Source organism: Equus quagga, chromosome 12 (genome assembly GCF_021613505.1).
Source record: "Equus quagga isolate Etosha38 chromosome 12, UCLA_HA_Equagga_1.0, whole genome shotgun sequence".
Classification (NCBI taxonomy): Eukaryota; Metazoa; Chordata; class Mammalia; order Perissodactyla; family Equidae; genus Equus; species Equus quagga.
The window spans coordinates 46571689-46599211 of NC_060278.1; the positions used below are offsets into that span (position 1 = coordinate 46571689).

Sequence of the window (27523 nt, forward strand, 5' to 3'; positions counted from 1 at the left end):
TCTGGATCTAGCTACTTCTACTCAACTTCCGACACTTTATGAAATAAAATAATTCTTTCTTTTCTTGTATTATTTTGCATAATACCCAATAATAACATATTTTTATACTCTATTTCTATTCCCCTATCCCAAAATGCCAGCAAATTCTTCCTCGCAATAAATGTTGTCTTATTAAGAAAAGCATTTGCCCTTATCACTTATTTGAATTTTCTACAAGCCCATACTTACTATAACTCCCACCATAATTTGGGCAGTGAATGAACGTTAACTGTTTTTTAAAAAGTAGCACTGAAGATATGAATCTTCTTCACATAAAACGTCACAAATCATGACCCCTGGCATAATAATACCTCATTATAACAGGCAGTTTTAGAAATTCTAGCTTTGGCTATCATATTGACAAGGGCAAGGTTATGGATTGAATCACAAGATTTGTCATGTAGCTTTGAAGCAAGCAATGTTCAGACTCTTCCTAATTCCAGCAATTGTTTAACAAGTTTGCGCTAACATCAGAACCAACAAATATTCATCCAGCATCTACAAAATACCTAATAGATTGCTAATTGTTATTAAAGATTCAAAGGGCTAGAAGGTATACTCTAAAATGTCACAATCTAATCAGTCAGACACTTGCTTTTCATTCAGAAACCATTTACTAAGTGAATACTAGTAATACTAAGTGAATACAACGTGCTAGGTGCAACCCTATATTTGAGGGTGCCTATGTTTCCACTCCCACACCCACTGGTCTATATCTGCATATGCCAAGTTCAACGTCCTAATGGGGTTCTAATTGGTCTCATGAGTCACTGTTTCCCTCAGGGCAAAGTTTTCATGCTTAACCACTTCATACCACTCACATTTCAAGCCATTCATCATTCATACTTACACGTTGGCTGCCCTTAACCTGCGTATCTAATGGTGGCCTCACCATTTGTGACAAGGGTGATGGGGTCAGAATATGGTCACTTCGATGGAATAATTTATGGCAGTTTTGGTCACCAGGGGCTGTGTCTGTGATAGACATTCTCAGAGGTAAAAGACCCACTATTCACACACTATATATATATTTTTTCACACTATAATTCGTGACTAGTCACTTGTAAAATTTTATAGTTTATTGAATCATAAGAAGAAGTATGGTTTATGTGTATTTTCTGTAGGATCCTCACTTGTATTTTCCTTTTAGAACTGTAGAGCTTTTGAATGAATCAGAGATGCTTCCAATTTCTTCTTTGGACAGATGAGAAACACTTCAGAGGTTAAGAGATTTGTGTCAACTTTACTTAAGTAGAATCCAGGATTCCAGGCAGTGGAGTCTTCTATTCCATGCTCACTTCATGCCTTAACCTCATTTTTACATTTTTTCTTTTATTTTCTAGAAAAAAAAAACAGCAAAATGAAAAAAAAAAAAAAGAACCCGATAATATAAGAGTTCTCGAGTTCTCTAAATCTTCCTCACTTAGACTTAGCTCAGTTAAAAGTCTGGAAGGCTATACCCCTGATTTGACTCATTTCTAGCCCTGCTGGCATTACCCTATTCTCTGTTCTCTGTCTACACCAGGGCAGATCCTGAAAAGCAACACTGATTGTGTGTGTCACTAGATAGTGTTCAGCCAATGTACCTCAGTGATAGAGACACACAGTGGAACATCTGTTATATCATCTTTATTTAAAGGACAATTTACCCAAGAGAAAAATACTAAAGATATCTTGATTTTTGTTTTGTTTTATTTTGTTTTTTGCCAATTCACTATGACTAAAGTGAAAACGGTTATGGATTCACATAGTGCCAAACTGAATGACAAGGTTTAATAATTTTTCCTGTTGAGTTAAAAATATAACCCCAACAGGCACATATTTAGCTTGTATGCCTAATTATTACCCTCCTTCAGATAACTTCTTTTTCCTTACACAGCTGCTAAGACCTTATTTCCCCTGGAAAAAGACAATGAAATTTCACTCCTTTCCCAGTCAGGAGCTAATCAAACTTATTTTTCATTTTACTTTTTTACTCAAGGATTTGAGTCATTCATATGCCAACTTCTATGAAAAAGGGGAAAAAAGACACTTTTTTTCATGCATAACAAATAATTTAATTAAAATGTATCTCATCTGGCCTCAAAATGGAACCACTTTTTTAGGACAAAGACAGCCTGGACCAAAGTCCATTGCAAGACAGAATTTGAGAAAATTGAGAAACACATAATGCAAGAAAACTCACATCAATGCAGGACTAACCAATGATTTCTAATTTTATCTCAGAAATCTTACCTTCTAAGATAAGAAATCTTATCTTGTAATGTTGTGCTTTATCTTGATAATTTTTCTCCACTCTAATCTTTAAAGAAATTCTGTTTGGAAAGATGAAGGAAGCTAAAAAGATGGCAAAGCAATCAGACAGGATATGGTATACATATTCTGATTTAGACGAAGCTGCCTTTGGGAAACTATCAAAGGCTACAAACGTGAACAGTTATAAAAAAAATATTGGAGAAATTAAAAGGAGTCCCATCATTCTAGCCGGAGAGTAGATTTGAAAATATGTGTGCTTATAATCTAATTCACTCTGAACAATTTCAGTGGCTGAAATCTTAGTGTATTAATCAAAATAGGTAGGGATAGCCTCTGTTTATCCTAAATTCAGACATGCGAAAGGAAAGAAAGATTAATCTGATAAAGGCATCACTATTTCTAATCGGACTGATGGGAAAATGGAGTATGGGGTAAGAGGCAATGGCGGGTGAATTATAGTGAAGTGATGAACTACCGTGAAGCTGAAGCAATCAAATAGATAGCTCTCAAAATTACTACAGCATCTTTATTCAACACGTTGGTGCAAGTGTCCCCGTCTTGGCCTTCTTTACTAAGAGCAGAAGCACTTTGTTGAATTCGGCGAAATTAAATCCTAACAGAAGAGCCTTAGCAAAGGCAGCTACCCTTCACTTACTAAAATTAAACATGAGACATTAATTTCCTTTCTAAGAGGAGGAGATGACATTTTGATTATATTTTTAATTCACAAAATAGTTAAAAATCCAAGAGAAGAGTTGGCAAACATTTTTTGAAAATTTCTGACACATATTTGTCTCTGTGCATTGTGCACTCTTTTTGAAGTAATGTGAAACCTTTGTTACTCATCCTTGTCTTTCTTACACATAATTTAGCAAGCAATTATTTTATCTTCAAAAAGAAGATAATTGCCTCTAAATTTTTCTGATTGAATAGAATAAAGTGAAGATGTTTTTGTAATTGGTAGAGAAGAGCAAGTAGTATCTATTGCAGTCTTCAGTTTTAAAATTTTGCTTATGTCTGATTAGATAAAAATTTCAAAAAGTAAAAATACAAAGAACTACCCCCTAAAAAGCTACCCATAATCTCACAATCCGGAGACAACCACCATTAACATTTTTGCCTTATACAAATGTATACACATGTAACATACAGATAAGTGCATGCATTTTTTATACATAAATACACATTATATATATATATATGTGTGTGTGTATACACACACACACATACATATTTTTTAATGGAATCAGACTACACAGCTTCCTTTGAATCCAGCCTTCTTTTCTTAAAAATATATTGAGGGATTTGTTTCAAATTAATGGGTGCAGATCTACGGTAACATTTTTAACGTCTTCATGGTATTGCATTTTATGTATCTTATCATTTATTTAACTCTGCATATATTGAGTATTCAAGTTGCTTTCAATCTTTCCCCATTATAAACAGGATCTATCTTTGAATTAAAATCTGAAGTCACTCACAAATATGACAAATTTTCTTTAGACTTCTTCATACCTCAAGTCACACATAATAGATAAAGACTGCAATGGGTAATGATCCCTTATAAACCTTTGAAACCACTTGACGTCATGTGTCTGTAGTTTTCTGTTAGCTCAGAATATTTCATATTTCCACTCGTGGATTCCTTTGGAGTAGAGAGACATTGCTCTCTGCATTTAACATGCTGACTTCTAAGCTGAAGTTATATGTTGGGGAGGGGAGACACTAACAGTAAATCTAAGGAACCTAAGTTGCTTGAATCTACTTGTGCTCCCTCCAAAGGACCAGTGCTTCCCCTGGAGTCTTGGTGTGCAAGGATACCTGGGGAATTCTGTCTAGCATGATTTCTCATTCCTGCCTCCTTTCCTTCAGCTGAAGTGATCATTACTGTCTTCATCCAATACTTCCTTTAAATTTGGCTGAAAATGCCAGAATACCTCCTATTAGCCTTACTTTAACTGTAATCACTTCTCTATTCTAAAACACCTTAGCAATTAAATACAGCATTGATTGTGAGCTTATTTTGTAATCTTGAATTTTATGTGGGTATCTCTCTTCTTCTCTAGACTGGAAACTTTAATAATCAGAGACCCTAGAAGCTATTTATTTGGAATCCCCTAAAGACAACTTGTACTTCAAATAACATATATTGAATATAGCATTTTAAACTGGACTGTATCAACACAGTTCTGAAAAATATTTTAGCTTTTGGACACTATCAATATTTTTTAATTGTATTGTGTAAAACTGTTCCTTATATTAACTAATTTAAAGAGAAAGGATACTTCAGATTTTTCTCAGTTCTATTTCTTAAAGTATTTTGAGTCTGTTTTGGAGAAGAGATTTAAAAAATAAAATCCATGGTTTTTGGATGTTGAAAATCATTAGACTAGAATGAAAAAAATACATGCAGTTTTATTATATACAAATATTATTATAGCATAGTTTTAAAAATGCTTGATAAGGTAAGTCAATTTCATTTGATTTTTTCATGTTATTTAATATACTTTTCAAAGTAATTTTTAGCAAAAATACATACCTTTATACAATTTGTCCAGCTTTTGAATATAATTTTCCATACTTTGAGAAGAGATCAAATGATGGTAATACAGTTTGGAAATCCTAGGAGGAAAAAGATCAAAAATTTCTACAGAGATCTTACTGCCCTTGTATTATAATAATAATAATTATTATTATTATTTTATTGTAATCTATATTATATTAAATTGCTAGACAGGTGTCATTTAACAACACTTCAAATTTCCCATGATACCCTCAAATGAAACAAAATTAGCAGGTAAGTTTTATCATTTGAATGGCAGAGACATTGAAGCTTTCTTAAACACACAGTTTTGAATAGCTGTGGATGGCCCCCTCACAACGCTCTGAGCAACGCAACGATCACACATAGCCACCTGTCTTCAAGAGGCTCACAATCTAAATTTTTCACCTTGACCTGTGTAAGGCCCCGAATGATCATGCTTCTGGGTCCTTTTCTGACGTGATTTATTTTCTTTGACACTTCCCCTCACTTAATCATCTCTTGCAACACTTCTGTTACTGAACACATTTCTTCTCAGAGTCTTTGTACTTACAGATGCCTCCACATAGAAAGCTTTACCTGCAGTTATTCCCACGGTTCATTCTCTCCCTTCATCACATCTCTGTTCAAAGATGCCCTCCCTGACTGCTGGATATAACAGAGCACCCCTGAAACTTTCTGTCACCTGAACTGGCTCTATTTTCTTCGCTAATTACCAGTCTTTGGTATTATATATTTATTTATTTTGTGTCCCCCACGAGACTATAAGCTTCATAGGGGTAGGCACTTTGTTTCGTGGAAAATAAGTATTTGTTGACTGAATGAATGAAAAGGAAAAGGGGAGAGGCCTAAATAACTCTAATAGAGGGCCAACTGTGGTAAGTACCACAGAATTGATTCAAATGAATGCTAAAGGAGTTCAGAGGCAAGAGGGGAAACATCATTTTTTGTTGGGTAGCCAGAGAAGTAGCATTTGACTGATGATAGAAATGAATGCTTTTCATCCATGTTAAACAGGCAAGGTCATGAAAGAGGTAAAGTACTAAATCAACAGTGAATACTGTAAATAAATGGTCAGATATATAAAGGTATATGTTTCTTCTCATAAAGGAGGTCTCTCTTTAATGGACATGATTTCGGATTGTTTTTCTTAAGAAAACGTTGGAAAGAAAGACCTCTGCCTTGGATCCACCTCTCTAGAGAGTTCATACATTATGAACACACAAAAAATAAATGTGTTAAGGAACATGCAGGTACCTCTGTCACTAGAGACCTGGCTCTCCTCTCTGACACAACAGAGTCCCTAACCCTCAATATCTGCTTTTGTGGCTAACGCTCCTCAGGTCCCAGGGAAAAGCTCCAGATCTGTTGCTCTGTGTTTGTGAAACAAAAATGACCAAGTGACATGAAGGACGGTAGGTTGTAACAGACACTGCTTTCCAGTACAAAGAAAGTTTGGGTGACAAAAGTGCTTAGATAAAAGACAAATTAATTAATTTGAACAAAACCCTTCCTCTTGGATAGCATGAATGCAATAGAACTTTATATAATGAGGAATTATCTCCCTGTGGTGCTGAACATTCAGATTCTTTCTCTCTTTTTATTCCAAATTGTGATTCTAGAGGTACTCAGGAATAGAGAGAGTATTTGCAAGAGTTGCATGTGAGATATGTGACATTGCAGGAGCATTTTGCAATAGTAAATAATTCACATTACTCTTAAATTTGAATGTATGAAGTTTAGGCCTATGTGTGACACATGGTAGTGATTTTTTTATGTTGGCATTTGATGAACACTGAAACCTAGAGCCGTCAATAGTTTTAGTTTTATAAACATATACAACAATTTAAGTTTCAAAAAAGTAAATGAAAAGGTTAATTTTATTTTAGTGATCTTAGTTTAAAATTTGATATTGACTAATTATATTTATTCCTCATTTTAATATAATAGATAATTTTGACTATTCAAAATAACTCTTTTTTTTTGTGAGGAAGATTGGCCCTGAGCTAACATCTATGCCCATCTTGCTCTATTTTATGTGGGATGCCACCACAGCATGGCTTGATGAGCAGTGCTAGGTCCATGCCCTGGATCCAAACCTGTGAACTCTGGGCCACCGAAGTGGAACATGCAATCTTAACTACCACACCACCAAGCCATCTCCCAATAACTCATTTTTAAAACATGTAAATAAGTTTAAATTTTTGTTTTTTATGTTTAACATATTTTTGATAAAAGTATATTCAAATTGTATATAGTTTAAATAGATTTATATTTTCTATTTAAATCCAGTTTATACTATTATTGATAATGTAACACAAATTAAACGAAAATCTTGATTCTAAAAAATATAATTAATGATTATGCTGAAATAAATGTAAGGAAAATGAATTATATGGGATACATAATTATGCATAACTTATGTATGTCTTTATTTTATCACTTATCCAAACATTATAGACCTATCAAGAGATAACCCTGTCATGGAAACAATTATTACAGTCTGTTGTCTGTATATATATATATTTTTTTTGATGAGGAAGATTGGCTCTGAGCTAACATCTATTGCCGATCTTCCTTGGTTTTGCTTGAGGAAGATTGTCCCTGAGCTAACGTCTGTGCAGATCTTCTTCTACTTTGTATGTGGGATGCTGCCAAAGCGTGGCTTTGATGAGGGGTGTGCGGGTCCACACCTGGGATCCGAACCCATGAACTGTGGGCTGCTGAAGCAGAATGCATGACTTTAACCCCTACGCCACTGGGCTGGCCCCAATCTGTTGTCTATAGTTTGTCAACTTTAGATCTTTATTTTACATGTAGTTTTTGATGTTGTTGTTATAAAGGTATTTTTATCAAGGTAAGATGACACAACATATTTTATTTAACAGTTAGCTTGACTTATAGCTTTTAAATCAGACTTGATATGTGGCCTCCATTGCTCTTGCTTAACGTTCTGTAAATGTTGGGGGGGGAGGCTGCTCTTCATACACTTAGAGACCTAAGCAATTGACTATCAGCCTCTCTTCCCTAGACACAGAGTGCTTTTCCTTTAAAGGCTTTGCTTTCCAAACTTCCAAAATCTTTTTTGCATCTGTCTTCTAAACCACTTCCATATTCTCAACACCTTTGTAGAAGCAGCAGTTACTCATCTGGACTCTGGTTTCTGGTCTGATTTGTAGAGTTTGGAACTCATCGCTCCTAACCCCACAACAGGAAAAAAGCTAAGCAAATTTCACATCAACAACTCTTCTTAGATTGATCAGAGAATTACAGTCAGAGGGCAAATTGCTGCCCTGAAAATGGATAAGATAAATAAGCAGATACAGAGAATCACAATTTACCAGGAGCAAAAGCTCAGGAAGAGAAGTGTACTGCTGAAGCCAATACCACAGAAACACCTTCAACTAATTGACAAATTCCTGGTGGCTCAGTGTGGCCTAGCTTGACAGTTAAGAACACTAAGGGGAGGGGATGGCCCAGCAGCATAGCAGTTAAGTTTGCACACTCCACTTCAGTGGCCCGGGGTTCACCAGTTCAGATCCTGGGCACAGACCTACGCACCACTTATCAAGCCATGCTGTGGCAGGCATCCCACATGTAAAGTAGAGGGAGATGGGCATGAATGTTAGCTGAAGGCCAACCTTCCTCAGCAAAAAGAGGATTGGTGGTGGATGTTAGCTCAGAGCTAATCTTCCTCAAGAAAAAAAAAAAGAGTAAAGCAGAAGTAAAGACTTGCAGACAAACAAATATTAAGGAAATTTGTCACCAGCAGACCTACCTTTCAAGAAATGTTAGAAAGAAGTTTTCAGAGAAAAGGAAAATGACAATAGGTCAGAAACTTAGCTCTACATGAAATGAGGAGCATTAGAGAAGAAATAAATGAAGGTAAAATAAACCTTTTATTTTTAGTTTTCTTAATCAACCTTACAGGTAACATATCTGTTATCTGAATATGTTGTTCAAAATAATAATAATGACAACATAATCAGTGATTGTAGCTTATGGATAAGGTAAGTGAATGACAGCAATGTTATAAGGGATAAAAGGGAGGAATTGGGAATAATCTGTTAGAAAGTACTTGAGGGGCTGGCCTAGTGGCACAGCAGTTAAGTTTGCACATTCTGCTTTGGCGGCCCAGGGTTCGCTGCTTCGGATCCTGGGTGTGGACATGGCACCACTTGGCAAGCCATGCATGCTGTGGTAGGCATCTCACATACAAAATAAAGGAAGATGGGCACAGATGTTAACTCAGGGCCAGTCTTCCTCAGCAAAAAGAGGAGAATTGGCAGCAGATGTTAGCTCAGGGCTAATCTTCCTCAAAAAAAAAAAAAAAAGGAAGCACTTGAACTACTCATGAAGCAGTATAACATTATTTGAAAGTGGACTTGGGTTAGTCACAAATGTATTTTCCAAAATCTAGAGCAACCACTAAAAATGTTTTTTAAATGAAGTATAATTGATATGCTAAGAGAGGAGAGAAGTGTAATCATATAAAACACTGAATTTAAACTAGAGAAGCCTGAAAGAGTGGAAGGCAAAAACAAAAACAAAAAATAAAAAGCCAACAAAGAACAGGGCAATGAACGGAAAACAGTTACAAATATGGTGGATATTAATCCAATTACATTAATAATCACTTAAAGGTGAATGGTCTAAATATAACAACAAAAGGCAGAGACTGTAGATAAAAAAGCAAAAGCCAACTATATGCTGGCTACATGAAACCCAGTTTAAATACTAAAGCACAAACAGATTAAAAAGTAAAGGGATGGAGAAAGATATACCATGCTAACATTAATCAAGAAAAGCTAGAGTAGCTATATTAATTTCAGACAAAACAGATTCCAGAGTAAAAAAATTCTCAGGGATCAAGATGGGAATTACATGATAAAGGGGTCAATTCTCAAAGAAGACATGACAATCCCTAATGTGTATGTGCCGAGTAACAGAGTATCAAAATACATGGAACAAAAAGAAACAGAACTGCATGGAGAAACAGACAGACTTACTATGATAATTGGAGACTTCAATACCCCTTTATAAACAACTGACAAATCCAGCAGGCAGGCAATCAGTAAGAATACAATTGAGCTGAACAGCGCTATCAATCAACTAGATATAATTGACATTTATAGACTACTTCATCCAACAATAGCTGACACATTCTTCTCAAGTTCACTTGGAACATTTTCCAAGACAGACCACATTCTAGGCCATAAAATATACCTTAACATATTCAAAAGAACAGACATCATACAAAGTATGGTTTTAGACCACAATGAAATCAAACTAGAAATCAGTAACAGAAAGATAACTGAAAAATCCCAGAATATTTGGAAATTACACAAAACACTTATAAACAACCATGGGTCAAAGAAGAAACTACAAGAAAAATAAAAAAATATTTCAAACTAAATGAAAGTTAAAATACATCTTAACAAAGTTTGTAGGATGCAGCAAATGCAGTGCCTAGAGGGAAATTTATAGCATTGACCACATATAGTAGAAAAGAAGAAAGATCTAAAATCACTAAGCTAAGCTTCCACTTAAGGAAACCAGAAAAAGAACAGCTTAAATCCAAAGAAAGCAGAAGAAAATAAAATCAGAGCACAATTCCATGAAATTGAAAGCAGGAAATCAGTAGAGAAAATCAACAGAACCAAAAGCTGGTTCTTTGAAAAGATCAATAAAATTTATAAACACCAAGCCAGACTAAGAAAAAAGAGAGAAGACACAAATTATTAATACCAGAAAGGAAAGATGGACCATCACTACTGATCCTGTGGACATTAAAAGGACAATAAAGGAATAGTATGAACAACTCTACGCTCACAAATTTGATAACTTAGGTGAAATGGACCAATTCCTTGAAAGACACAATCTATCAAAACTCATACAGGGAGAAACGGATAATCTGAATAGGCCTATATCTAGTTCAAAAATTGAATTAATAATAAATAACCTTCCAAAACAGGCCCAGACGATTTCACTGGTGAATTCTACCAAACAAGGAAGAAATGATACCAAGTCTTTATAAATTGTTCCAGAAAACAGGAGCTTCCTACAGGAAGCACTTCCTATCTCATTCTATTTCATCATCTATAAAATGAAGACGTTTGTCTCACAGGGTTGTGAAGATTAAACATGATGAAACATCTGGCACTGAGCGCTAGTATCTTCCTCCACCTTTCCTTCAAAAGTAAAACTCTATGAACCATGTTCTTTCAAAAATCAAATTAAATAAATCTCATTGGCACCTATGGGAGACTAATTATGGTGCAATAAATGTAGCGAAGCAGGACTCAAAGGATTTTGATCATATCCTCCATCAGTAAAACTATTTTGAGCAATCACTGTCAATATATGTCTGGTTATTTGTGCTAACTCACATGTGTAATACTGTGGTAGTATAATGAAATGTTAAGTAGAAATACAAATGAGATAAATAGAAATAGAAATTCTAATATTTTTTCCCTTCATTTCTGTGGATCTTCTCATGTACTTAATTTTGAACTCCTCCACTATAATGCAGGAAGCATCACTTAATTCTGTGCTATACTTTCATCTGTGCATTCCACTGACATCTGAGCATCTACAGTGTGTCAGTACTATGGTAGCTGGCTTCTGACTAATGGTAACCGAAACTTAGTCGTATCTTCCCAGGAGCGCTCACAGGCTAGTGGGAGAGTCAGACAACAGGCATTTACCGTTGAGAGATAACCAAGGATTGACTCTTCAAGTACCCACACTCCACATCCCTTAAAAGAAAATCTTTCAGAAATTCTTTATCAATCTTATTTTCTAATTGAAAACCCTACATTCTTACTTGGCCCTAGTCAACCAATAACTCTTACCTCTGATACAGGAAGAGGTGAATATTCCGTTAAGACAGTTTGGTTTGGTCAAAAATCTGGTGCTGGTTTTCATTTGTTTAAAATTTGCCTCTAACACCTAAAACAGGCCACCTTGCCATGGGAAGCTATTTAAGAGCTCAAGAGAACCACCTGCACAATTCTCGTGCAGTGTCACTTTTTAAACAGGCGTGGGGGATTGGTTTTCCGAAAAATAACTTCATCAAGAAAAAAACACTGGGGATGGTAAATTCTAAATCCTGCCACAGCCCTTGCTTGCCAGAACAGACAGCTTTTGCTATTAGGATGCCCAGCCAAACACAAATAATCCACTGCCAAAATGAGTTCCTTGGGACAATTTAGGAGTGTTTGGAAGTGAATGGCTCTTTGAGCTGGAAGGCAGCCCAGGTCCATTTTCAAACCCAAGTCAAAATGACAAAGAGCAAATTTCCTGGGCCACTCACCCCCTAAATGTAGGATTACTTTAGATTGGCAGCTGTGCTGTTTATCTAGTTATTTAAGGCTTTTCGTCAGATACTCACAACTGAGTACTTAAACAGGCAGCTTCAATGTTGGTAAGCAACACAGTGTTGATACACCATAGTGGACAAAACCTCCAAGATTAGAGGGACAAGATGGAAATCACAGGTTATGCACATATCATTCAGCTCAAAATATATTTTTTCCTTTCTTTTTTGGTGAGGAAGATTGGCTCTGAGCTAACATCTGTGCCAATCTTCCTCTATTTTCTCTATGTGGGATGCCACCACAGTGTGGCTTGATGGCCCGGGATCCAAGCCCACAAAACCTGGGCCACCAAAGTGGAATGCACAAACTTAACCACTATGCCACCAGGCCGGCCCCTTAAAATATTTTTTACATATTCAGCTCCAAAGCATTGCAAAGATTTTTCTCTTACTGCTAAAAAAAAGGGGGGAGGAAGGGTAGCAAAAGTTTTTAGCTGAATATTAAATACTAATTTAATTGAAAATATTTCCTGAATGAAGACCACAATTAAGTCTGGTTAGCTCTTGGGATTTTCCATAGTCTTCAAATGAGAGTTCACAGGCAGGTTTAAAAGATCACCTGACATTAATCCTACACAATCAAATTTAGTTCTCGTTACATGTAGAAAATTCTGTGATGACTTGAGCACAAAAGAATATACAGGTAATTGTTAACAATTGTAGTTGTGTTGTAGGAGTTATTCTCTTCTTTCTGTTCACTCTGACCTTTCAAGAAAACATCCTAAAGCATCCTCTATTATTTGTGTTCTCTCAATCCCACAGATTTAGGATTTATCGTGTAATCTTTTGATTAAATCATTTGTACGTGTTCCCAAAGAAATAGATTTTAGCTGACATTGAGTTGATGATGCACCATCAATCTGTAACTAAAAGGAAACCAAGTTCGTTGGTATATTATGCTCAGAGTTTCATTGACGGTATTTGCAAAGGTTGTTTGAAAACTTTCTGATGATTTCTACTCTGAGACAGTATCGTTTTGGAGCCAAGCCACCTGGATTGGAAATCTAGCTTTATTCTTCAGAGCTTTGTGAGCTTGGACAACTTATCTAGGCTCTGAGATGCTTGTAACCTTATTTGAAAGACAGAGATGAAATAATACAAAAATCATAATACCCTTCTCACTGGATTGTTACAATGATCATATGAGTTCATATATACATTAAATACATATATACAATTTAAAATAGTGTCTGGCATATAGCAAGTACTTAATAACTGTGGGTTATTTTCAAACTAAGAAATTCTCAAATACCCCTATTCTTTGGGAAATAGTTGTGGATGAATAATGCTAAATAGTCACTTATTCTAAGGTCATTTATATTTGACTTTGCTATCAGACTCCTACTTTTATTTCAATGTGGGTACACCTAAATTCTAAAGTTATATATTTGTGTTTCTATTCATTCTTTTTCCATTTTTGTACAACTTTCTTCTTTTTAATACTTTTATCAGTGTTTCTCTTATTTAATTCATGCTCCTCCTCCATCTTTATAGCCTTGGCTATAAATACACAGGTGAGAAATGGCAGGCGAGACATGTAAATTGAAGGATGAGTAATGGAGTATCTTGTTTGACCAGTTCATTGTACTATGGTGTATAAGTATTACTGCCATAATAAAAGAGATACAAGATATAAAGATGTATCAGAAGAAATAGATCTAGATATATAAATATAGATGGAGATATAAAATGTGGTCTTAACTGTTTTAATTTCAACTAAAAACAATAAGAATGTCATCTAAATAAAAGTCACTGAAACAGAACATCCAACTAGATACAACGGTGTAGTGAGAATGATCTGTAGTCTGCTAGTTGGTTTGATAACAAAGCTAATGATACCAGGGAAGAAGTTCCAGTAACATTAATTTCATATACGAAGACAGCCCACTTTAAATGTAGAGAATGCTATATGAAACTGGCACTAAAGGGAAAGTTTCAGCTTGCATACGGTTGTTGTACTGGAAAATATGCTGCAAAACTGTTCAGAGGGGATATCAGAATGGCTTAAGGAGAACCACTTAGAGTGAGGAACAACAACTGAAACCAGCATGTGACATTCCTAAATAGTAAGTGTTTCTTAGTAGGAAAGAATCTGATTGCCTCTATGCAGTGAGGCACTCCAAGAAAATCCTCAAGAGGGGAAAGAACTGCTAAAAGACAGGTCACACTGTGTTCACAGTTGTATTCTCGGGGTTTAGCATTGTCAGGTACAAAATAGGGGCTAGGAAAATATTATTTGGCCAAAGGAATGACTGAATAATGAATAAATAGACTTGGTCCCGGGGAAACCATGAACTGTTCAAAGGTTGAGTCTTCTGGAATAGCACATCTTTATTCTCTTGTTCAACCTCATCACTCTAGAAACCAAGAGAAGCAGATAGAAGTTGTATGTCCCAGAAATAGTTTTCAGGATTGCTGGGAAGATAGTGGTATAGGAGGAATCAGAACTCGCCTCCTTCCATGGACACAACAAATTTACAACTACTCTTGGAACAATTATCCCCGAGAGAGAACCATAAACTGGATAAAAAGAACCCCCATAACAAGGGACAGTGCTGACTGAGGTGGAAGAGGCAGAAATATCTTTCTGGAGAGGAAAAAGCCACATTCTAGCTGTGGCGCTTCGGCTGCAAGCAATCTTAAGGCACAAGCTTTCCCTGGGGGAGTGGGGGATCCGAGCAGGAGGGCTTTAGCATAATAAGCAGTTTTTTGACTCAGGACAACCAAGATGAGTGTCGCAACATCTGGCTTTGCTGGTTATTAAAGACAACACAGAATATCCCCAGAAAAGTTATGGAACATACTAGAAAGAAAAGCCTGCTCTTAAAGGGCCCACCCCAAATTTGCTTGTTCCAGAAAGTGACATAAAATTGCCGGAAAGAAAGATACACAGTTCTTTGGTGAAATAGACTCACTTGATAGGCTCTGGGGGACATCTTAGGGAGGCAGGTGGTGGCTGGAACCACCTCCCCAGGGACAAAGACAGTGGCAGCAGCCATTCTTGTGACCTAGTCAAAGTACGCTGACTCAGACTCTGGCAGATGCCATTGGAGTTTTTCTCCTGGCCTGTTAGCACAAGGGTTTGCCTCACCCACAAGTGCACCAATTTGATCCAGCTTAGCCAGGGCAGGCAGCCAGCTCTAGGGACTTGCTCCACCCACCAGGAAGCCCTCAGGGAACTTGTGGGCCCACATAGGCAGGGTATGTGGGACCCCTGCAGCACGGTGAGTGTGTCTGCCTCTCTGGGGTAAGGCATGCACAAGGGGCAGGCCTGCATTGGTGGAGTGTGTGGGGCCTCTGCAGCAGGGCAAGTGGGTCCCCATTAGCAAGGCAGGGCAAGTGCATGGGGCAGGACTGTGTTTATGGGGTGCATGGGCATATGCACAGTGGGGCTTTTCCAGCTGCAGCAGACTTGTGCTTCCTAAACAGCCACACAGGGGGTCTGCCACACCTTACAATGCCTGAAGTAATTGTGTGCTGCCTTGCCTGGGGCTAGCTCAACCCAGGTGCATTCCTGAGAGAGGTTACAGCCTCTTAGGTGAGAGGGCTATGGCAATTGTGAGCCCCTGAGCCTAGCAACCAGCCACGCTGGGGGGCTACTCACTTAACAGATAAACTGCAACAGGAATGTGCTATTAGACCTTGCAGCCAAATGTGCTGGGGCTCCCCAAACACAATTTACAAACAGCTGGCCAGGGAGGGAAAGCCTAGACTTCCTGGGTACCTGCAGTAAGAGCAACCCTGCCACAGCAGAAGGACACAAGTGGCTCACTTGGTGGTCACTCCTGGACCATTTGGACTGGTGGCAAGAGGGAAGTACACTGCTGGGCCTCAAAAGGTGTCTCTTACATAAGGCCACTTCTCCAAGATCAGGAGATGTAGGTGACTCACCTAATACATAGATATAAGCACAGAGAAAGAGGCAAAATGAGGAAGCAAAGGAATACATTCCAGGCAAGTGAACAGGACAAAATCCCAAAAAAGAAATAAATGAAACAGAAACAAGCAACCTACCCAACAAAGAGTTCAAACAAAAAGTCATAAGGATACTCACTGATCTTGGGAGAAGACTGGATGAACACAGTAAGAATGTCAATAAAGAATTAGAAAATATAAAAAAGAACCAATAATAAATGAAGAATACAATACTGGCAATGAAAAATTCATTAGAGGGACTCAACAGCAGAGTAGATGATACAGAAGAATAGATCAACAAGCTGGATGAAAGACTAGAGGAAATCACCCAAGCAGAACAGACAAAAGAAAAATGAATTGAAAAGAATGAGAACAGTCTAAAGAAACTCTGGGACAATGTCAAGCACACTAACATTCATATTATAGGTGTCCCAGAAGGAGAAGAGAGAGACAAAGGGGTAGAGAATCTATTTGAAGAAATAATAGCTGAAAACTTTCCTAATCTAATGAAGGAAACAGACATCCAAGTAGAGGAAGCACAGAAAGCACCAAAAAAAAAAAAACCCAAAAAGGCCCACACCAAGGCACATTATAATTCGAATGTCCAAAATTAAATATAAACAGGGCATCCTAAAATCAGGAAGAGAAAGGCAACAAGTGACATACAGAGAAAACCCCATAAGGCTATCAGCTGACTTAGCTGAAACCCTACAGGCTAGAAGAGAGTGGTATGATATATTTAAAGTGCTGAAAGGAAAAAACCTACAGCCAAGAATACTCTACCCAGCAAGGTTATCATTCAGAATGGAAAGAAAGATAAAGAGTTTCCCAGACAAGCAAAAATTAAAGGAGTTTATCACCAAGAAACCAGTTTTAAAAGAAATGCTAAAGAAACTTATTTAAGTGGGAAAGAGAAGACCACAAATAGGAATAAGAAAATTATTTTTAAAAAAAACAAGCAATAAAATCACTGGTAAAGGCAAAAATACAGTACAGGTAGCAAAAGAGTAGACCATTTAGAAAGAGGTCAAATTAAAGAGACTATGAACTCAATATAGATTGCTATATACATAGAATATTATATCCGAACCTCATGACAATCACAAACCAGAACCCTATAATAACTACACAAATAAGTAAGAGAAAGGAAATCAAACATATTACTAAAGAAAGCCATCAAACCACAAGGGAAGAGAGCAAGAGAAGGAGAAAGGAACAGAGAAGAACTACTAAAACACCCAGAAAATAAGTAACAAAATGGCAATAAATACATATTTATCAATAGCTACTTTAAATGTCAATGGACTAAATGCTCCAATCAAAAGGCATAGGGTGGCTGTTTGGATAAAAAAAAACCGAAACCCGTGAATATGCTGCATAAAAGAGACACACTTAGACCTAAAGACACTCACAAACTGAACGCAAAAGGGTGGAAAAAGATATTCCATGCAAATGGCAAAGAAAAGAAAGCTGGGGTAGCAATACTTTTACTATACAAAATAGACTTTAAAACAAAAACTGTAACAAGAGACAAAGAAGGGCACCACATAATGGTAAAGGGAACAATCCAATAAGAGGATATAACAGGGGTAAATATCTATGCACCCAACATAGGAGCACCTAAATGTATAAATCTGTTATTAACAGACATAAAAGGAGAAATAGACAGTAACACCATAACAGTAGGGAACTTCAACACTCCACTTACACCAATGGATAGATCATCCGATCAGAAGATCAACAAGGAAACACTGGCGTTAAATGACACATTAGACCAGATGGACTTAGTAGATATATAGAGAACACTCCATCCAAAAGTCACAGAATACACATTCTTTTCAAAAGCTCGTGGAACATTCTCCAGGATTGATGACATATTAGGCCACAAAACAAGTTTGAATAAATTTAAGAATATCAAAATAACACTAAGCATCTTTTTTGACCAGAAAGGTATGAAACAAGAAATCAACTACAGGAAGAAAATCAGAAAAGCCACAATTATGTGGAGACTAAACAAAATGCTACAGAACAATGATTGAGTCATAAAGAAATCAAAGGAGAAATAAAAAATACCTGGGGACAAATGAAAATGAAAATATGACATGACAAAATCTATGGGATACAGCAAAGCAGTTCTAAGAAGGAAGTTTATAGCAATTCAGGCCTACCTGAAAAAACAAGAAAAATAGCAAATAAACAATCCAACAGTGTACCTAAAGGAACTGGAAAAAAAAAAGACGAAACAAAGCCCAAATCAGCAGAAGGAAGGAAATAATAAAAATCAGAGTAGAAATAAATGATATTAAAAAAACAATAGAAAAAAATCAATGTAACCAAATCAACGGTTCTTTGAAAAGATAAACAAAATTGATAAACTTTTAGCTAGACTCACTGAGGGAAAAAAAGAGAAGGCTCAAATAAATAAAATCAGAAATGAAAGAAGAGAAATTACACTGGACACCTCAGAAATACAAAAGATTACAAGAGAATATTACAAAAAGCTATACACCAACAAATTGGAAAATCTAGAAGAAATGGATAAATTCTTAGAATCATACAATCTTCCAAAAAAGAAGAAATAAGAATTTAAATAGACCACTCAGCAGTAAGGAGATTGAAACAGTAACCAAAACCTCCCCAAAAATAAAAGTCCAGGACCAGATGGCTTCCCTGGTGAATCCTACCAAACATTCAAAGATTTAATACCTATCCTTCTCAAACTCTTCCAAAAAATTGAAGAGAATGGAAAGCATCCTAACTCAGTCTATGAGGCCAACATTACCCTGATACCCAAACCAGACAATGACAATACAAAAAAGAAAATTACAGTCCCATATTACTCATGAACATCAACACAAATATCCTCAAGAAAATACTAGCAAATTGAATACAACAATATGTTAAAAAGATCATACACCATGATCAAGTGGGATCTATTCCAGGGATGCAGGGATGGTTCAACATCTGCAAATCAATCAACGTGATACAACACATTAATAAAACGAAAAATAAAAATCACATGATCATCTCAATCAATGCAGAGAAAGTATTTGATAAGATACAGCATCAATTTATGACAAAAAAAAATCTGAATAAAATGGATATAGAAGGAAAGTACCTCAACAGAAAAAGGCCATATATGACAAACGCACAGCTAATACCTTACTCAACAGTGAAAAACTGAAAGCTATCCCTTTAAGAACAGGAACCAGACAAGGATGCCCACTTTTGCCACTTTCATTTAGTATGGTATTGGAAGTCCTAGCCAGAGCAAACAGGCAAGAAAAAGAAATAAAAGAGATCCAAACAGGAAAGGAAGAAGTAAAACTGCCCCTATTTGCAGATGACTTGATTTTATATGTAGAAAATCCTAAAGAATCCACTAAAAACAACTAGAAATAATAAATGAGTACAGTCAAGTTACAAGAGAGAAAATCAACATACAAACATCAGTTACATTTCTACGCACTAACAATGAAGTAGCAGAAAGAGAAATTAAGAAAACAATCCCATTTGCATTTGCAACAAAAAGAATAAAATACCTAGGAATAAATTTAACCAAAGTAGTAAGAGACCTGTACACTGAAAACTATAAAACATTGTAGAAAGAAATTGAAGAAGACACAAAGAAATGGAAAGATATTCAGTGCTCCTGCACTGGAAGAATTAACATAGTTAAAATGTCCATACTTCATAAAGTAACCTACAGATTCAGTGCAATCCCTATCAAAGGTCCAACAATATTTTTCACAGAAATAGAACAAAGAATCTTAAAATTTATACAGAACAACAAAAGACACAGAATAGCCAAAGCAATCCTGAAAAAAAGAGCAAAGCTGGAGGTATCACACTCCCTCATTTCAAAATATACTACAAAGCCATAGTAACCAAAACAGCATGGTACTGGCACAAAAACAGACACACAGATCAATGGAACAGAATTGAGAGCCCAGAAATAAACCTGCACATCTATGGACAGCTAATTTCCGACAAGGGAGCCAAGAACATACGATGGAGAAAGGAGAGTCCCTTCAATAAGTAGTGTTGGGACAACTGGACAGCCACATGCAAAAGGAGGAAAGCAGACCATTATCTTGTACCATGCACAAAAATCAACCCAAAATGGATTAAAGACTTGAATGTAAGACCTGAAACCATAAAACTTCTAGAAGAAAACAACAGTCTTAGCAGCACTTTTTCAAATACCATGTCTGACCGGGCGAGGGAAACAAAAGAAAAAATAAACAAATGGGACTATGTCAAACTAAAAAGCTTCTGCACAGCAAAGAAAACCATCAACAAAATGAAAACAACCTAACAATTGGGAGAAGATATTTGCAAACCATATATCTGTCAAGGGGTTAATATCCAAAATATATAAAGAACTCGTACATCTCAACAACATAAAAACTAACAACCCAACTAAAAAATGGGCAAAAGATCTGAACAGACATTTCTCCAAAGAAGATATACAGATGGCCAACAGGCACATGAAAGGATGTTCAACAGCATTAACTATCAGGGAAATGCAAATCAAAACTACAATGAGATATCACCTCACTTTGGTCAGAATGGCTATAATTAACAAGACAGGAATTAACAAGTGTTGGAGAGGATGTGGAGAAAAGAGAACCCTCGTACACTGCTGGTGGGAGTGCAAACTGGTGCAGCCACTACGGAAAACAGTATGGAGATTCCTCAAAAAATTAAGAATAGAACTACCATTTGATGCAGCTACTCCACTGCTGGGTATTTACCCAAAGAACATAAAAACATGAATGCGTAAAGATATATACACCCCATACGTCCACTGCAGCATTATTCACAATAGCCAAGACTTAGAAACAACCTAACTGCCCACCAAAGGATAAATGGATAAGGAAGATGTGGAATATATACACAATGGAATACTACTCGGCTATAAAAAAGATGAAATCTTGCCCTTTGCAACAACGTGGATGGCCCTTGAGGGTATCATGTTAAGTGAAATAAATCAGAGGGAGAAAACCAAACACCATATGATCTCACTCATAAACAGAAGATAAAAACAACAACAACAACAAACAAACAAGCATATAGATACAGAGATTCCTTGGTGGTTCCCAGAGGGGAAGCAGGCAGGGATAAGGGTGAAAGGAGTGACAGGGCACATGTGTACAATGACGGACTGTAATTAGTCTTTGGGTGGTGAACATAATGTAGTCTATACAGAAATTGAAATATAATGATGTACATCTGAAATTCATATAATGTTATCAGCCAACGTTATCTCAATAAGAATAAATTAAAAATAAAATCAAAAATAAAATCAGAATAATAAGGCAGTGATGAGGTTCAACATGAAGCCATGTACAAAGCACTCAGCAGTTGCTCAATAATCCCATAGTTGCTCAATAAATGTTAGCCATTATTTAAAAAAAAGAAATTGTTTTCATTTCAGTATAATTTCTCTGAGATTAATGATAAGATAAAGTAGGGGCCGGCCTGGTGGCATAGTGGTTAAGTTCACATGCTCCGCTTTGGCAGCCCAGGGTTCGCAGGTTCAGATCACGGGCACGGACCTAGCACTGTTCATCAAACCACGCTGTGGTGGCGTTCCACATAAAAGAGGGGAAAATTGGCACAGATGTTAGCTCAGTGACAATCTTCCTCACCAAAAACATAAATAAATAAAAAATAAGGTAAAGTATAAATGAAGCTTTAATAAGCAGAATTCTCATAACCCTCTACTAACCCTAGATTTTCACATTATCATCAGGAATTATCACGTTGGTTTATTTTCTTTCTGCTTTTTTGGAAGAATTTATTTTTAAACATTCATTTATTTACTCACTCATTCTCTCTTTCTTTCAAAAAATATGACTCAAGCCCCTACTGATGGCAAGCACTCCACTAGGCAACGACGATACAGCAAGGAAAATGTCAGGCAAAAATTCCTGTCTTTATGAAACTTAAATTTCTAGTGAGCAGAGACAGACAATTAGCAAGCAAATAAGTCAGATTATAATAAGTGGGATGAAGACAAGACGGGGTAGGGAAGAAGGGCTGAGGAGTGAGGGCAAGGGCTCGCAATTTCAAATCAGGTGGTCAGGAAAGGCTGCTCTGGGGTGACACAGGCACCAACCTGAACGAGGTGAGGGTGTAACCATGTGAAGTGAGAGCATAACGACAGCTACCAACATCGTCACTACAGCGCTAGTACCACTTCCAGTAACCAAAACCTGCTAAGCTACCCTAAAGAGATCACTTGTTCTGCTGTAACACTTGTGGAGGGCAAAATTTCCCAACGTCTGAAACCTGGTGGTGCATCTGGCACTTGCGGTGCAGAATGTAGGTCAGAATCAAGCAATAAAAAAGTGTCGCCTTTTCCCCGAAGGCAGCGCACAAGGGGCAATGTGGCCTTGTTGTGAATGAATGGAGCTCCATTAATCTCACTTCTTTGACGTTGATGGCGCTGTCATATCCTAGTGTTGTCGTCACACGACGAGCACTGACAGCATCCCGGCTCCTGAGAAGGAGTTGAGCAATAGTTCAGGCAGGGAATGGGGCCTAGCCCGTAATTCCTAATTCCCACTGGTGCATTTAGATCCCTTATGTAGTATTGCCCAAGGGAGCCATTTGGAGAAAGAAAGAGGACTATTAATAACAGTTACCTTTTTCTTTCATTGATGCTACAAATGGTGTCTAATGTCAAAAAGTAATTAGCCAGAAAAAAATTCACAGGAAAATAATACTTGGATGCATCATCTGGGGAAGTGGCAGCTGAATTTTTTTTTTTTTTTTTGGTAAGGAAGATGGGCCCTGAGCTAACCTCTGTTGCCAATCTTCCTCTTTTTGCTTGAGGAAGATTTCCCTGAGCTAACATCTGTGCCAATCTTCCTCTATTTTGTATGTGGGATGCCACCACATCATGGCTTAATGAGTCATGTGTAGGTCCATGCTCGGGATCTGAACCCATGAACCCTGGGCAGCTGAAGCAGAGTGTGTGAACCTAACCACTATGCCACCATGCCAACCACCGAAATTTTTTTAAGATAGCAATTACTAACTTTTGGCAAGGTTAGGTGTTCTTTTAGCAATTGTGGGCTCCCATCAGAAAAAGCAAGCCGCCTCCCAGAGAAGTACTCAAAGAATGCATTTTTCCTCCACTTTTCTTGAAATTGTTCACATTTAAGTTTTGTGACGGGATTTATTATTATTTCTTGGTTAGCTGGAGGGGAGGTCTCTACATAACATGTCTTGTTCATTTTCTAATTACCCCTTGAATAAGCAAACACTCTGAAACAATAAACTGGCTGACTTAAAAGCTGGCGCTAACGAAAATGAAGGGCAATTTTCTACTGATTGTAATGGCTTTAAAAGTGCAAATCTTACCCTTGGAATCAACTAGTCATCAGATCTTAAAATAAAAAGTAATATCGCCTTGCCTTCATAAAAGCCGGTTTATCTCCTTCTGTATACCATTTTCATCAAACAATGTTTTCCACTTGTCGGTTTACCCTTTTACTGTAAGAGCATCTATGCTAATGTGTGGTATAAAAATCAAGAAATTAGTCTTACAGCAGGGAGTCTGCAAACTACCCCGTTTTAATCTTATCCTTCAAACAGCGGCAGAAAACATATTAATTGCAGTTTAATTTATGCAACAAATATTTCATTTTAATTATGTTTAATTTTCGTCAAGCTATAAAAACGTCAGTAGTTCTGACGGAGTTTTTTCTTACAAGTTTTCTGAAATGAAAGAATTAAAATCAAGCACTGTTTCGGAAAGAAATTATGAAAGATTTCTAATTACTGCTTATGTTTTGAAAAATTGCTAATCTGGTAGACCCCAAATCACATGTGGGAACATGCGAACTTGAAGCTTTATTACTCGATATTTATAATTCTTAATAATATACATGCATCATTAATATAATGGAATTCTCACAGGAAGGATTTTTTTTTTGTAATTATAGGAGACATCCATAACTGTCACTGAATCGTGGATTTTCTCTATAGCAATGTTTTTGTTAATTCCTCTCAGGAAAACTAAGACAAAAATAAGTGAAACTGATTGTTGCTGATACGCCGCACTGAAGAAAAGAATATTTACCATTAATAGTGGTGGAAAGAAAAATGTCAAACCACCAAAGCTGAACGGCATTAATTATATTCAGCAAATATTTATTAAGCTCTTACTAGGTGCAAATCCTACTCAAACGTTGTCTCATATAAAAATGCTACCACCTTCTGGAAATCCTTCTCTCCTCACATGTAAATTCAATCTCCCTGCAGTGGATGCCTACGGTGCCTAATTACACCTTTCTTACAGCCCTTTATATCTTCTGTTTTGTACCACAGGAATTCCCCTCATGTTCCATCTCCCCGACTAGATGACAAGGTTCCTGGGGGTAGGGTTCGGGTCTTCCATGTTTATAGTCTCCACGTATTACATTCAAATATAACTGAAAATGAAAACCTACTGGTATGAATAAAATGTTCTGGGTGTTATGTTTTTGGAAATAACACTACTATTTCAAAAGCTTCTCTATAAAAGTTGTATAGACCTATATTTTGAAATTATTCATTTAAAAGACTTCTAGTTTTAAGATGGCAGAGCAATGAATTTTCTGCCCTATCTTATCCTCTCAGAAATAGTCCCCCAAAACACGGAGAATTATAAATATCTACAAAACTATATCTTCAATGAAACCAGGAGACAGGAGCGACGCCAAATTATAATTTATGTTGAGAGATAGATGAGGAGTGGTACCAGCCCTAAAAGGAATAGAGAACAGAGACACCTTTGTGTCTGAAGAGGGAGATGCCAGTGAAATCCCAGCCTTTTCTTCCTACCTAAATCCCAGAACCCTCAGGCTCCAGATTCTTCAGATATCTCCAGAAGGCAAAGGTGAGACACAGGACCTTGTGGAAGTCTAAATAAGGAACACTTAACTTCCAAGCTACCTCCCCAAGTTGCCCTTAGGAAAGCTCCCTCTCATTCATCCCCGAAGATTCAGGTCATTTGTTCTCTCAGGGAAAAAAATAGAAAAACAAAACCTGGAGACACTAGGCTTCGCAGAGGGCAAGGGTAAGGCACTGTACTGAGAATTAGTGAAACTCTTCATACTGAACTGTGAAAACATCATCCTATTCCCCACCCCCTTTCCCAACTCCCAGAGGACTAGCACACTTGGCAGGAGAGTAGAGAACTTTTTGTTGGAAAATCTGAATGGCCAAAAGTAGTGGCCCCTCCACAGAAAGTCATTTCTATAGTGAAAGCTTTCAGTCAACAGCCCTGCCTATGCACACGATGATTTCACCCAGCATTTAGTGCCTCGCTTTTGAATATGAATGAAGAGCCAAAAACACACAGATGTGTGAGAAAAACCTCCATCCTAAAACCCTAATGCTAACCCTAACATACAGATAAGTAGAAAACCAGTTTAGATGAATTTGAGACAACTAAGAAGCAGGACAAAGTATCATTAAAATCCAAAACAAATATTCTGAGAGACATTAGAAAGGCTATTGCATCCATTAAGCAAGTATAGGCTTCTACTTAAAAACAATTGAAAAAAATAAGAGCTTAGTGAATTAATAATATGAAAGCAGAAAAAGAAATAAAAATTTGAAAGAAAAATTGGAATTTAACACCAAGGAACTCTCCCAGAAAGTAAAACAAAAGGACAATGAAATGGAAATAGGAGATACAGGTTAAAGAAAAGACAAGTTGAGAATTAATTTTAAAGAATTTGATCTCTGACTACAGGAGCTCCAGTAAAAAGAATCTGAGAAAACAAAGAGAAAAGAATGCAAGAATATTTCCCCAAAGAAGCAGAATGACAGATAACAATGGCTTAAAACAGTAGAGACAAGTTTCAACCTAAAATTCCATACCTAATCAATATCAATTACACGTGAGATGGAATTTTCAGAAATAATAATTATATTGAGAGGCTGTTACAGGGTATAGGAAAACTTGATAAGAGGTGTAAAGAAAATTAAGCAAATGAGGGAAAAGGCCATTATTCATTCCAGGAAATACAGAAAGTTATACAAGAAGGAAACATCATCTTAGAACACTTCTTGGTTTAATAGGAAATCATCTTTCCACAGTGAAAAAAAATTTGAAGTTTGAATATTTGTTGACTCAAGACTTATAATTATATTCCAAGAAAACATTGAGATGCTGGTATAAAAGAGTTAAATTCTCATCTTCCATAGTTGAAGATCAATGGTTAATATCTAAAACTGATAAATCAAGAGATAGTATATTATTCAGGTAGAAGATAAAAGAATTGAAAGTGGTGATCTCTAGAAAATAAGACTGGACATGAAGGATGGAGAAGAGTGGATCAGGAGCTTGTCACTTAACATTACAAATCTTTGAACATATTTACTTTATCTTAACTGTGTACCTCTTTCGCTTTAATATAAATAAAGTAAAAAATAATTAGTGTACCAAAATATTTATTATTCTTAGAATTAAGTTTCCTTTCTATTTGGACAATTATTTTTCAACTGCATTTCTTTCAGTAATTGATGCCCTTTTTAAAAATCATTTATATAAAATACCTCGCTACATTTATCCTAAATTCCTAAATATATCGTTTCTCATATGTCTTTTTTTGCCATATTTTCCTTTCTGAGCATTTTTAACAATGCTTCCCATAAGGAAATCAACATAATAAAACATTAAAATGCAGATAAGATAGTCAACAGAAGTTAATGTATTTTATAATGCCACTCCCTTTATAAGCTTTGGGAAAATTATATACACATTTACTAGTCTACGTACAATACTTAACATCTATATTTGAACCAAAATTATTAAAGACAATGATCTATTTTCCGAATTAATGTCTTTTTTCCCCAACTAAATCAAATTAAGAAAGCAATGTGAATTTCTTCAGAAGCTATTTCATACTTGGATGCCCTTGAACTTTACTGAGTCTGAACTAAAAAACATATGTAAGTAAAATACCTTGGGATTCAAAATACTACAGAATGCTTATTTGGGTTGTCATTCAAAGCACAATTTATTGAAAAACATTTAAATATAATTCCTAATTTATTTAAACTTTATCAATGAAAGACTGTCAAATTCAAGAATATTGACATATGATACATGTAATAATTTATTCTCAACATTTAATATATTGTTTCATCATTGTTTCAAAAATATAAAAATTTAAAGATTGAAAGGATATAAAAATGGCACAGTTTAAATGATTATGGCCATCTGAAACTCTATGGCTGGCATAGATATACAATATAAGAGAAAAAACTCTCTTGAATAAAGTTAAATTCAACTGTGGTTGTATCGTGTTGACTAAACCACTTTTGTTCTATAAATAAGAATTTATCAGAAACAAAGTCAAAAACAAGAATATCTTGCCGCAGCCAGT

General features: G+C 36.3%; 1 protein-coding gene across 2 annotated transcripts in view; it reads right to left on the reverse strand.

The window, feature by feature from the left end:
• Positions 1–4834: 4834 nt before the first annotated feature.
• The window catches only part of SPATA17 (spermatogenesis associated 17), a 196395-nt gene continuing 173706 nt past the window's right edge, over positions 4835–27523 (reverse strand). For both annotated transcript variants that reach the window (XM_046679665.1, XM_046679664.1), the window contains one exon: positions 4835–4917. In XM_046679665.1, the coding sequence (XP_046535621.1) occupies positions 4837–4917 (81 nt within the window). In that variant the 3' untranslated portion in view covers positions 4835–4836. The remainder of the gene's footprint in view (positions 4918–27523) is intronic.